The following is a 13,919-nucleotide window of genomic DNA, read 5'->3' as shown; positions in this document are numbered from 1 at the left end:
GTATTGAATTTTCTTTGGAACTGTTTCTTCATCTTCAGCTGCTTCTGATGACACTTGATCGACGTTCAGGAGTGGATGATTCTGTCATCTGTCTAGCAGTTGTCCGCACTGGGCATTGCTTTGGTAATGAGGACTTGAACTTGTCTTTTGGCAAAACAATGTGTCAGTGATGACCAGTTGGTGTTCTGCACATTTGTTGATCAATTAGAACACAGAACATAGAACAGTAGAGCACAGAACAGGCCCTTCAGCCCACAATGTTGTGCTGACCATTGATCCTCATGTGTGCACCCTCAAATTTCTGTGACCATATGCATGTCCAGCAGTCTCTTAAATGTCCCCAATGACCTCGCTTCCACAACTGCTGCTGGCAACGCATTCCATGCTCTCACAACTCTCTGTGTAAAGAACCCACCTCTGACATCCCCTCTATACTTTCCTCCAACCAGCTTAAAACTATGACCCCCTTGTGCTAGCCTTTTCTGCCCTGGGAAATAGTCTCTGGCTATCAACTCTATCTATGCCTCTCATTATCTTGTATACCTCAATTAGGTCCCCTCTCCTCTTCCTTTTCTCCAATGAAAAAAGTCCGAGCTCAGTCAACCTCTCTTCATAAGATAAGCCCTCCAGTCCAGGCAGCATCCTGGTAAACCTCCTCTGAACCCTCTCCAAAGCATCCACATCTTTCCTATAATAGGGCGCCCAGAACTGGACGCAGTATTCCAAGTGCGGTCTAACCAAAGTTTTATAGAGCTGCAACAAGATCTCACGACTCTTAAACTCAATCCCCCTGTTAATGAAAGCCAAAACACCATATGCTTTCTTAACAACCCTGTCCACTTGGGTGGCCATTTTAAGGGATCTATGTATCTGCACAACAAGATCCCTCTGTTCCTCCACACTGCCAACAATCCTATCCTTAATCCTGTACTCAGCTTTCAAATTCGACCTTCCAAAATGCAACACCTCGCATTTATCCAGGTTGAACTCCATCTGCCACCTCACAGCCCATCTCTGCATCCTGTCAATGTCCCGCTGCAGCCGACAACAGCCCTCTATACTGTCAACGACACCTCCAACCTTCGTGTCGTCTGCAAACTTGCTGACCCATTCTTCAATCCCCTCATCCAAGTCATTAATAAAAATTACAAACAGTAGAGGCCCAAGGACAGAGGTCTGTGGAACACCACTCACCACTGACTTCCAGGCAGAATATTTTCCTTCTACTACCACTCACTGTCTTCTGTTGGCCAGCCAATTCTGTATCCAGACAGCTAAGTTCCCCTGTATCCCATTCCTCCTGACCTTCTGAATGAGCCTACCATGGGGAACCTTATCAAATGCCTTGCTGAAGTCCATATACACCACATCCACAGCTCGACCCTCATCAACTTTTCTAGTCACATCCTCAAAGAACTCGATAAGGTTTGTGAGGCATGTCCTGCCCCTCACAAAGCCATGTTGACTGCATTTAATCAAGCCATGCTCTTCCAGATGGTCATAAATCCTATCCCTCAGAATCCTTTCTAACACCTTGTAGACGACAGACGTGAGACTTACTGGTCTGTAATTGCCAGGGATTTCCCTATTTCCTTTCTTGAAGAGAGGAATTACATTTGCCTCTCTCCAGTCCTCAGGTACGACTCCAGTGGAGAGCGAGGATGCAAGGATCTTCGCAAGTATTGAAGCAATTGCATTTCTCGTTTCCCAAAGCAGCCGAGGACAAATCTGGTCCGGGCCTGGCGACTTGTCAATCTTAACGTTTGACAAGATTTTCAGCACATCAGCTTCCTCTATCTCTTGCCATTCCAGCATGCACACCTGCTCTTCAAAGGTTTCATTCACTACAAAGTTTGTTTCTTTTGTAAAGACAGAAGCAAAAAACTCATTTAGGGCTTCCCCTACCTCCTCAGACTCCACACACAAGTTCCCTAAGCTATCCCTGATCGGCCCTACTCTTTCTTTAACCATCCTCTTATTCCTCACATAAGTGTAAAATGCCTTTGTGTTCTCCCTAATCCGTTCTGCCAAGCCTTTCTCGTGCCCCCTCCTGGCTCTCCTCAGACCATTTTTGAGCTCTTTCCTCGCCTGCCTGTAATCGTCTAGAGCTGAGCTTGACCCTAGCTTCCTCCACCTTATGTAAGCTACCTTCTTCCATTTGACGAGAAGCTCCACCGCTCTCGTCATCCATGGTTCCTTTATCTTACCCCTTCTTGCCTGTCTCAGAGGGACATATTTATTCATCACTCACAACAACTGTTCCTTAAACAGTCTCCACATGTCTATAGTGCCTTTACCATGGAACAATTGCTCCCAGTCCATGCTTCCTAACTCATGTCTAATCGCATCATAGTTTCCTCTTGCCCAATTAAATATCCTCCCATTTTGCCTAATCCTCTCCTTCTCCATAGCTATGTAGAATGTGAGGCAGTTATGGTCACTATCACCAAAATGCTCTCCCACCACAAGATCTGATACCTGCCCCGGCTCGTTTCCGAGCACCAAGTCTAGAATGGCCTCTCCCCTCGTCGGCCTGTCAACGTAATGAGTTAGGAAACCCTCCTGAACACACCTTACAAAAACAGCTCCATTCAAATCTTCTGCTCGAAGGAGGTTCCAATCAATATTGGGAAAGTTAAAGTCACCCATTACAACAACCCTACTATGTCCGCACTTTTCCAAAATCTGCCGACCTATGCTTTCTTCAATCTCCCTGCTGCTATTGGGGGGCCTGTAGTAAACCCCTAACGAGGTGACTACTCCGTTGCTGTTCCTAATTCTGCTGGAGTTAATTCCCAACACCTTCCTTTCCGATGGCTCCTTTCCAGAGTTGGGCATTCTTTCCAACTCTGGTACTGAAATGTCAAGGACGATAATTTTATCTTTGTTAGGGATGTTAGTGAGTTTGGTGAATGGGTGAAGCAAAAGCCTTCTTTGGACTTATCTATGGCATAAAGGGTTGGAGCATAGACACTCACGAATGTTGCCTGCTGGTTCTTTACAAGTTGCAGACAGAGTGTCATGTTGATAAGAACAGGGAGCTCCAAGAGTCAGTTAATTCTTGATAGTAAATCCAATTCCATGCATCCTGGATTGATCCTTGGGGTTTTCCTCTCCAGAAGATGTAACCAGCATCTTCTTCCCACAGCTGCATTCTGCCTGCTCTTTCAGTCACTCGAGGAGCAGCGATTTCAATGTTGAAGCAGCTGAGTTCACAGGCAACAAGGGAAGTTCTTTGTTTCAGATGATTGTTTTGCTCATTATCCAGGTTCTGAAATAGAATTTTATCTTTAGTTTACAAACTGCAAGCAGATAAGCCCATTGGATGTGGTTTTCCAGCTAGGTTTGGTGATGGAAGAGGCTATTTTCAGGCACTTTTTGGGCCGCAACCCTGTGTAAGATGGGCAGAGTCTATCTTGAACAGGGCTGCCCAGTTGTGAAGAAAGCTGCAAAAACTCTCACCTGTTCCTATTCCAAGAGCAAAATGGTTGAGGCAAACTTCCCTGCCAATGTCCAGATTCACAGCTAGGGATTTCTAGATCTCTCAATCCTGTCCCTGTCATCTCTCGCTGAACTGTTCCTCCCCTCTGACTGCATCTTTGAGTGGCTGTGCCTGGAGTCGAGAACTCCAGGCAGCATCTCTCGCAGGATCAATGAAACACTCAAGCCTTTCGACTACAGCAAGATGGAAATCCATGGAAAGGCCTTCCAAGTGGAATAAGTCAAATTAAGAAACTATCCTCAAAAGCAACGGGGGGGCTGTATAAGTTTAAACATCTAGTTAGTAGCTAAGTTGAAAAGCTGCCAAACATACCTGATTCAGATCCCAAAAAATGAGAGGTTTACACCTGAATCAACAGCACTGGCTCTGTTTTGAATATCAAGCTAAGGTAAAAGTAAGTGAAAACCAAAAGAACTGCAGATACCGTAAATCAGGAACAAAACCAAAGTTGCTGGAAAAGCTCAGCAGGTCCGGCAGCATCAGTGAAGAAAAAAATCAGAGTTAACATTTTGGGTCCGGTGACCCTTCCTCAGAACTGTTTCATAATGCACAGTGATTTTTAATTTTGGTTTTAAGAAGTGTGCTTGTGAGAAAATTAGAGTTTTGGTTTGGATGAATTACTCAGCACTGTGAAGGAGCAAAAATATATAGTAAAATTTATTCTGATACAATACATGCATATAATCACGTACATTGTTTACATTGAGTACACTAATGTTTGGATAAACAAAAACAAAGAGTCTGATGGTAGCAATTCTATGCCTTTACACACCCTTGTCAAATCTATTTTAGCTGAGAATAATGCAGGTCAGTTGGACGTGTTTTGAAAACACTGATGACTAATGAAATCGGATGGCAGTATAATTCAGATCAGCAAAATCAGCACAGAAGTGAATCTTTATTCACCAATAGTTAAACAATATTGAAAAAACACCTCATTTATAAACAAAGTATTTCACCTAAAAGACCATATCCAGTAACACTGCCATACAAATATTGCAGATAATATACAGATAGAGCAATTGTAAAAACATTGGCTTCAGTTTTTACTGCTGCTGCACTTGGCAGTCTGTAATTTTCCACTCATTGATTTGTTTTGCATTTATTTCAAAGGCTGGCAAGCAAAAGTGGAAAACGCAGGCTGCTAAATCACATTGTAAAACAAATACCTTCTTAAAAGGCTCTAATTGAATTTTAAGAATAGACACCAGCATTTTGTCAATCTAGGTGGTCACTGGAATACTGCAGTAATGATTACTTCATTTTAACTGAATGAAATTACAAGCATACCCCATATATAACGAACAATATTTTAAAAAGAGTACTCTAGGTCTGAGCACGAAAGAGTCATGTTTAAATGGGAAGAAATAGCACTGTTCACATGTGTTTTTTTTAAGCTTCAATATACAGAAACAACTTTTGAGGGGGAAGTCTAGTAGTTGGGGTATAGACTCTAAAATTAGAGTTTGGACATATAGAAACAGAATCAGAAGTGCCAAATAGGCAAAGGCAGGATATGAAAAATCTGGAACTTTTCCGAAAAGGCTGTGGTTTGGTTGAAAAGTGTTTGTTGAATATTTGAACTGACTGGTGTCAATCTTGGTTCGGCAAGGGCCTCAAAGGAAATTAGCAGAACAGGCTCAGGAACTGAATGAACTAGTCCTAATAACGTGCCTTTTTTACCAGCACAGACAGTGGGCAGCTGGCAATGTCACTAGCAACTCCTCGGTTCCGGCACAGCCCGAGTGCAATTCTGATCAGTGCATGCTCAGATTCACTTATTTCTCTAGATTGTCTGTTAGTATTTACTCATGACAAGTTCCGATAATTCAGCTGCAATTTTGAAGAATTGTACAGAAAATCAACTTGTTCCTATATTACTGCATGAGATGTATCAAGACTACCAATATAGTCAGGTACCTGTTTACCTGGCCACTTTTTAAAATGCATAAACTTCTTTTTAGGTTTTGTCTCCCAGTCCCATTAGTCACTGACCAAACTAATGCTCAATGACTTGTTTTCCAGTTTGAGAGGAAGAACCCAGTGGGTACACTGATATACAAATTTCGTTGACACCTAAACATTTCACCGATTCCAGTATTGAGAAAAGATGGTCACAGTGATTTGCATGCAGTGCATTTTTCATTTGTACTTGTGGATAAGTATTAAGAATTACACTCGAGTAAAAAAAATACACATTCGAAAATTAGGACAGCTTGGTAGTCAGATGCAAATAAGGAACAAATTATTTTAATGTTGCAATCAGTATGAATATAATAAAATACTAGCTGATCCTACATGCTTCAAAATTAAATCAAAGTGAAACTAATATCTTATAAAATAAACAGATGATATAACTCACAATGCTTTTAATGAGAATATATTTGTTAAACACATTTAATTTCACTTTCTATGCATTGTGAACATCATAGTAAAATGAAATGAGGTTAAGCATCTGCACAGATGGCTTACAGCACTTACATTTACTAAAATGTGATTATTACAATTTAATAACTGTTACTTTCTCCACTGCATAGAAGTGGGTTCTAAAATCATGCACCCTGCCCTGTTTACAATATCTTAAACATGTTGTAAATAATTTTTTTAAAGAACTAAAGCAAGCGACTCAACTCTGCTTAAATATCATTATGCACAGTTATGAAAAAAAAGATTAAGAGCTCTAGAATAATGTCAAAAATATTCTGTCCATATTGCTGCAATGTCCATGAATGCATTTACAGTTAAGGCAATTAATTCTGTCACAAAATGATTTCAGCAAATGCTGGTTACAAGAGTGAACAAGGCATACCAATAAGGCATTGTTCATATTGCTTGTTTTCTTTGTGCAGGAGGAGGTTGCAAGGAATTTATGTTGTAAAGGAAACTAAACAAACAATCCATCATTGCATTAATAATACAGCTGCATCAAGACATTTGAACAACCCCTTAATAGGCCCCTTAATTTTTCACTACCTTTTGTTATATCAAGAGGTATTCTAACATATTTAAACAGTATGATAAACACATTTGAAAAACATACATACTCAAACATAACTTATAAACAAAAATACTTTTTTAAAAAACCTGGTTCCTACCTTCCTTAAAACAATTTCCCCACTCATATGCATGGCCAAGTTGCTGAAATGAAGGAGCATCTGGTCTGTTGCTAACTGCTGTTCAATCACGTCATCCCCATAAATCACAACAATGGCCACACAAACAAACAGGTGAAAGTAGTCAGTCTGCAAGACACAGATACAAAATGACTTCACTAACAGATAGGAACCTAAGATACACACTAATCATTCACTCATGTAATTATCAGAGCTGTAAGCTGATAGCCAATGTATTGACTTATCAGTAACTAAAATAATACCAACACTTTGCTGTACTTCTTCACAATCATTGGTCACAATATCCTAAACATCTCCCTTTGAAGAATACTTCCCCTTATTCTATTGAATTTGGAAGAGGACATCATCTTTGTAGATGTGCACATCTACAACAAACACAGCAGAAATTTTTCTTCCCCTTCCTCAGAAGAATGGACATCTTTGCGTTCATGCAAGCAGACTTATCAATTATAGTGATCTTTTTAAGTTTCATTCATGAATGTAACGTTTCACCTTGAGACAGAAGCCAGTCATTGCTGGTCAAGCTAGCTTTGAAATTCATTATGTTGTTACTGAGTATATTTCAAATCTCTATTTCTGTACATTGGATGCAAGTTTAACAACAGATGCAAAAATACTGGAAGTATTAGCAAGTTTGCATAGCTATTCATAAAAGTTGCAAAGTATTATTTTGTTGAAATTCAGAAAAGAGAAATACTCACGATTGTGAAGAACAGGTCAACTAACTACAACTAACACAGACTAGAACAGAAATGAAATTTACATGTGTCCTACTGGTTATGATTAGTCAGATAAAGTTTACTTCACTGTGGTAAAACATGGATTTTAATCTGCAAATTAATCATGGGACAAAATGTCATCTGTAAAGCCGTATGATATATTTTTGAAAATTGAACCATTAGTATAAATGTTAAACATTTGGAAACAACATTTTTGCCAGGCTGAATATCACTCAAAATCTTGGCTGTTCTTTAGTACATTGAGCTGGTATGACATTCCGCTACTTACCAGAAGCTCAGTAAAGAATTCAGTTACAATTGCTATGGCCTTAACACTGAATTTTGCTTCTTCAGCCAACATTCATGGCTGTTGTGGAGGAGTATTCATAGATCATAGAACTCCTACAGTGTGGAAATAGGCCATTCAACCCAACAAGACCACAGCGACCGTCAGGGCATCACACCCAGACCCATCCCCCTAATCTATATATCCTTGAATACTACAGGCAATTTAGCATGACCAATCCACCTAGCCTGCACATTTTTGGACTGTGGGAGAAAACCCAAGCAGACATGGGGAGAATGTCTGTGTGGAGCTTGCACAGACGCTCGAGGGTAGAATCGAACCTGGGCTCCTGGTGCTCTGAGGCAGCAGTGCTAACCACTGAGCCACCATGCCACCCTTGTGGAAGGATGATTTTAAACCCAAAATTCAAAACAATGGCATTGAAAAAACATTGTGGAAAACATGAAGCTATTTAACCATCCAGCTGTCACACCTGTACCATGAACAAAAGCCACAAGTAAAATGATGCAATGCGCATAAAATTAGGAAATGAAATTCAATGTTGTGAATGTGTCATGATACATGATACTTCAAATTAGAATACTGGATGATATTCAAGAGCTGAGGGATTTGTGAGCATGTGGGTTACAACTGCTTAATGTCATCACTGGAAGTGGAAGAGGAAATTTAAATAAAAGCAAATCGAATACTGAATTAGCAAGAGAGGGGTGGTATTTACAGTTATATTAACGATTAGTTTATATAAAACTTAATAGAGTAAGGGATAGAGTACTGCATTCAGATTTGGGCTCCAATACTTTAGGAAAGACCTTAAAACAGTAGAGAGGAAACAGCACAGATTCATTTGGTGTCTGGTACAAAGTAATGCAAATATCAAAAAGAATTAAATAACTAGGGCTTTTTTTATACAAAAAAAATGAGATTATACAGTGATTTGAAAGCATGCTTAAAATAGGGAGTCAAGGTATAGGACACATTATAGTACCAAGTTATTGAAGGGTGTAAACAAGGGAACCAAAAACAAAATTTGATACTTTTCCCTGTCTACATTGTATAAGAAAGTAAGAGTTGAAGGACTTTAAGAGCCCCTTGTTTGCACAATAAAAAGGGCCTAAGCGGCTAGTGATATTAAAAAGAAGTTCAGCTCTGATTCTTCAAGATACTCATTAAAACGTACCACTTTGCGTTTCCTTATAACTCATAAGGGTCATGTCAAAATATGTTTAATGATGCTCCTGTGAAATGCTTTTGGACATTCTACAGTATTATCTCTCTTTTCATGCAGCACCCTCAGACCGAGAATTGCTGATATCACTATAGGACCCCAAGAACTCTCAGCAAATAGGGATGGAAAGCACACTGGTGGTATTATTTTGTACCCCAACCTAGCCAATGTAAACGGAATCCTTCAGTTCTACATTAAAGGCACTCTAGAATTCCAAGTTGCTGACAGCAGTGGGAAAATGTGTACAGGATTAATATAAATAGTATAAACTGGAAATTTGGAAAATGGTGGAGAAAATGAATTATGTTTCCTGGAAATCAACCTCTTCAATTGTTAGAAAGATTTGTTCAAATATAACTCTTTTCAAGCTGTCAACCCTGCATTTTACACATATTTTAAATGGACATATGCTCCAAGGATGATCATTTGGTAGCCATAAAATAACTCGAATGAAAGAGCTTGATGATTTCTATTAGAAAAACTAATAGTGACTGATCTGGAGATCCCTGGTGTATGAAAAAATTATATTTTGGCCTGTAAACTACTTCAACATGGGCTGAGTAAGAGACGTGCTGCAGACTCTCCTAGTCAGACTAATTATGAGTTTTGGTTGTGGAGGAAAACAAACAGTTGGTGTTGTTATCGTGGCAGATTCAATACTGGAATAACATGCATATGCTGCTCCAGAATTGCACGGAAGTGTTTATCTTTATACTGGAAACAAGAAGAAAATTCAATGCACAAAGTTGTGTTGTGGACAGATAACAAAGACAGGTGTTATTCTTGTCATAAAATGTAGAATTCTGACCGTTCTTAAAAGCAATATTTAAAGCTCAGTGCATCCAACATACCGATGAAATAGTGTTATCTTTGTTTTTATTGAAATGGAAATAAAGCAGAAACTATCAAAGACCGGTGACACTGGTGGGAAAACGATTGGTAACAGTTGAAGCACAGTGCAGAATATTAACCAGGAGGGGAAAAATAAACAGGTGCCTCATATTGCATTCAACAGCAATGTTACAATCCAAAGTGATTCTTTCCAGTCATATTGTTCATATTCATTACTGGGTATCCAATCAACATATTGGACTATTAACAAATTCTAACAGGGAAACAGAGCACCCTAGCATATCCAGATTGCACACCCCTCTTCTGCCATTGCTCCTGCTCATTTTGCCACTTCAGTCATCCATGTCAATTGACTAAGTTTTGTCAATAAGTTGTCATGGCCAGTTCCTCTTTTTCAATTTCTGATTGGTGAATCAAGATGGGATGTGGTAGCACAATTCATGGAAAAGTTTATCCAATGGTTAAGATGCCATTCGATTAGTTGAGAATAATAGCCTATTAATGAGTTTGTCAGTAAAGAAACGAACATTTTAATTTTAAAATGTGCACTATTTCATAGCAAATTGTACGTTTTCAGTCTCAGTTGTCTCTATTTTACAGCACCTTTCGAATAATTTCTTTTTTTTAAATTAAAAATTACTAGACTTACAATCAAGGCTAACATGAAACACTTTGCTTGGTGTTGATAGTTATTTTGACATTTCAGTCCTGCTTAAGAAATTAAAATTAAAGCTAGCACTGTCTGAAAAGAACAGCAGCCCAAGCAATTGTCTACTTATGCCAGAGGACAGCATTGACAGAATGAAATGTAGTATAATGCATTTTTATCCATAGAATTCACCCTTCTTATTGAACAGTAGCAGAATGGTTGGTTAGTTCAGTTGGCTGGATGATTAGTTTACAACATGGAGTGTTGCCAACAGCAAGGTTCAACCCCCTCAAGTTACCCTAAAGGACTCTCCTCAATCCCTCCCTTCACCTGAGGTCAGCTGCCCCACAAATTAAACCACTACCAGTCGTCATCCTTTTCTGTTGTAACAGCAGCCCTATGGTCCTTTGGGGCTATGGTTACTTTACTTTTACCAGGGCAAGAAAGCACAGCACAGCTGTTTGCAAACCAATAACAGGAAAGCCACTTCTCATCTGTCAGCCTTCCGCAGTGGAAGAAGAATTGGTGGTAGGTGGGGTGAAATATAGTTCATAAAGACTAATGACTGACAAACTATGCCGACCTGTATATATAAACTGAACATTCAAGTCAACCACACCTTAATTTAGTAATGGTCTGGTGGTGTTTCCCTCCAGAGAAGAAGGGAAAAATGATCTGTTTTATTTTGTCAATACATCCAAAAGTAGTATCACCACCATACTATCCTGACCACACAATGACCCAAGTGGTATTGCTGTTAGGTGTCACACTATAATGTAGTGCAACTTTGTTTAAGATGCATAACAGTCATTACTTCAGAAGTGTTAAGTTCACATCTCCTTTGCTTTCAATAAGAGTATGGCTGAGCTTAAGTTACAAATCCACTTTCATGCCCAACCTTCATTGCCAATGATTCTCTTGGAGTCTAAAACTCTTCTCAATTTCAGTCTTGAATATACTCAACAACTGACCATCTACAGCTGTCTAAAGCGCAGAATTCAAAATGACTATGATTCCTTGCTTTTCAACACCTACTTTGCCAAGCTCGCTCCTGTGTTTTTATTAGATCACCTATCATTCTTCTAAACCCCAGCCAATTATAGATTCATTCAACCCAATCCTTCTTCATTAGGACAATTCTTTCATTCTATGAATCAGTTTGGTATCTTGGATCCACTATAAGGCTATAATTTTTTCCTTAGTTACAGTGACCAAAACTGTGCTAAATACTCAAGGTGTGGTCCCATTGAAACATTATACAACTGCAGCATGATTTCACTAGTCCAATTTTCTGCAAGAAATGGCAACACACTATTTTTCTTTACAATCGTTCACTGTACTTGCATTTCAATACCTTTCTGTGTTTATCATACAAGGACATTAACTCCAACATATAGTTCAGATAGTTCTGAAGTAAAATACCGTAGAGATACTGGAAATCTGAAATAGAACAGAAATGCTAGAAATATGCAGCAGTTCCGGCAGAGAGAGAAAGTTCACAGTTCAGTTTGACATGACCTTATATCAGAAATAAATGTAACAGATTTTGAGCTTTGGAATGGACGAGAGAAATAGCAAAAGACAAGATCTGTGATAGGATGGAGGAGAACAGCTATTACATGGCAAAGATTATAGTTTCTCACCATTGAAAAATTTCTTTTTTTCTGTTTTTCCTCTCAAAGTGAATAACAGTACATTTCCCCAAATGTACTCCATCTGCCACCAAGTTACTCATTAATCTAATCAATGTAGATTCCTTTGCAAATTTCTTTGTATATTCTTCACAGTTTATTTTCCCATCCAGCTTTGTTTCAGCAGCAAACCTGGATACATCGTATTCGGTCCCTCTCTGGAAGTCATTAACACAGATTTGAAACAGTTGATGCCCGTCACCACGTGGGTTCCTACTCTCTGCTTTCAATCCTTAACTAACTAATTATCCATGCTAACGTATTATTTTTAAACCCAGGAGGTCTTTCCTGTGCAACTCCCATTTGTGTGTAATACTTAGTGAATACCAGAGGAATTGAATTTGCATCAGTTTTCACAGTGGAAGACATAAGTGGCAAATTTCAAGAGAGTCAGAGGCAGAGGTCAGTATCACGGCCATCACTAAGGAAAAGGTACTGGGGAAGGTGAAAGGTCTGAAGGTGGATAAATTACTTGGAATAGGTGGACTACAACCCAGTGCTCTGATGGACATAATGGAGGAGATTATAGAGGCATTGGTAGTGATCTTTCAGGAATCACTGGTATCAGGAAGGGCCCCAGAGGACCACAAAATGGCTAATGTAACAGCTGGCAGAAGACAGGAAATTTTAGGTCAGTTAGCCTGACTGTGGCATTGGTAAGATTTTACAGTTCACAATCAAGGATGAGATTGCAGAGTATTTGCATGGCAAAACAGGGCTTAGTCAGCATGGCTTCGTTACAGAGAGGTCATGCCCGACAAATCTGTTGTAATTCTTAGAGGTGGTTACAAGCAAGTTAGACGAAGGAGAGCCAGTGGATGTGATTTGTTTGGATTTCCAGGAGGCCTTTGACAAGGTGCTGCACAGGAGGCTGCTGAATAAGATAAGAGCCCATGGTGTTAGGGGCAAGGTACTGGCAATGGATAGAGGATTGGCTAACTGGCAGGTGGCAGACAGTAGGGACTAAGGCTTCTTTTTCAGCATGGCAGCCAGTGACTAGTGGAGTTAAGCAGGGGTCTGCATTAGACCACAAGTATTCACATGTTACATTAATGATCTGGACAAAGGAACTGAGGGCATTGCGGCCAAGTTTGCTGATGATACGAAGATAGGAGTAGGAGCAGGCAGTGTTAAGAAAGTGGGGAACTGCAGAAGAAGTTAGACAAGCTAGGAGATGGGACAAAATTGGCGCATGGAATTCAAATGTGTGATGTAATGCTCTTTGGTAGGAAAAATAGAGGTGTCGACTATTTTCTAAATGAGGAAAGGCTTCTGAAATCTGAAGGCCAAAGGTAATTGGGAGTCTAAATTTAGCATTCTCTTATGGTTAACATGCAGGTTCATTTGGCAGTTAGGAAGGCAAATGCAACGTTAGCATTCATTTCAAGACGGCTAGAATACTAGAGCAAAATGCACTGCTCAGGCTGTATAAAGTTCTGGCTGGACTACATTTGGAATATTATAAGCAGTTTTGGGTCCTGTATCTAAGGAAGGATGTGCTGGCATTGAAGGGGGTCCTCAGTGGGTTTACAAGAATGGTCCTGGGGATGAAGGGCTTGTCATAATGAGAAGCAGCTGAGGGCTCTCCATCTGTACTGAATGAGGGTAGATCTGATTGAAACTTACAGTATTCTGAGAGGCCTGGATAGAGTGGAAATGGAGAAGATGTTTCCACTTGTAGGAGAGAGTGGGACCTGAAAGCACAGCCTCAGAGTGAAGGGTCAACCCTTTAGAACTAAGATGAAGAGAAATTTCTTCAGTGAGGAAGTGTTTAATCTGTGGAACTCATCTCTACTCAGGGTTGTGGAGACAAGTAGTTGAATGTGTTTAAGACAGAAAT

At 39.7% G+C, this 13,919-nt stretch overlaps 1 protein-coding gene across 3 annotated transcripts in view; it reads right to left on the bottom strand.

Moving 5' to 3' along the window:
• The window catches only part of tbc1d16 (TBC1 domain family, member 16), a 108,191-nt gene that overhangs the window by 17,427 nt on the left and 76,845 nt on the right, over positions 1 to 13,919 (bottom strand). For all 3 annotated transcript variants that reach the window (XM_048554776.1, XM_048554778.1, XM_048554777.1), the window contains one exon: positions 6,598 to 6,744. In XM_048554776.1, coding sequence (XP_048410733.1) covers positions 6,598 to 6,744 — 147 coding nt within the window. The remainder of the gene's footprint in view (positions 1 to 6,597; positions 6,745 to 13,919) is intronic.

The sequence above is a fragment of the Stegostoma tigrinum genome, chromosome 22, assembly GCF_030684315.1.
Source record: "Stegostoma tigrinum isolate sSteTig4 chromosome 22, sSteTig4.hap1, whole genome shotgun sequence".
In the NCBI taxonomy this organism is placed as follows: domain Eukaryota; kingdom Metazoa; phylum Chordata; class Chondrichthyes; order Orectolobiformes; family Stegostomatidae; genus Stegostoma; species Stegostoma tigrinum.
Note: the sequence above shows the minus strand (reverse complement) of the source record. Positions and strands in the feature narration are given on the sequence as shown.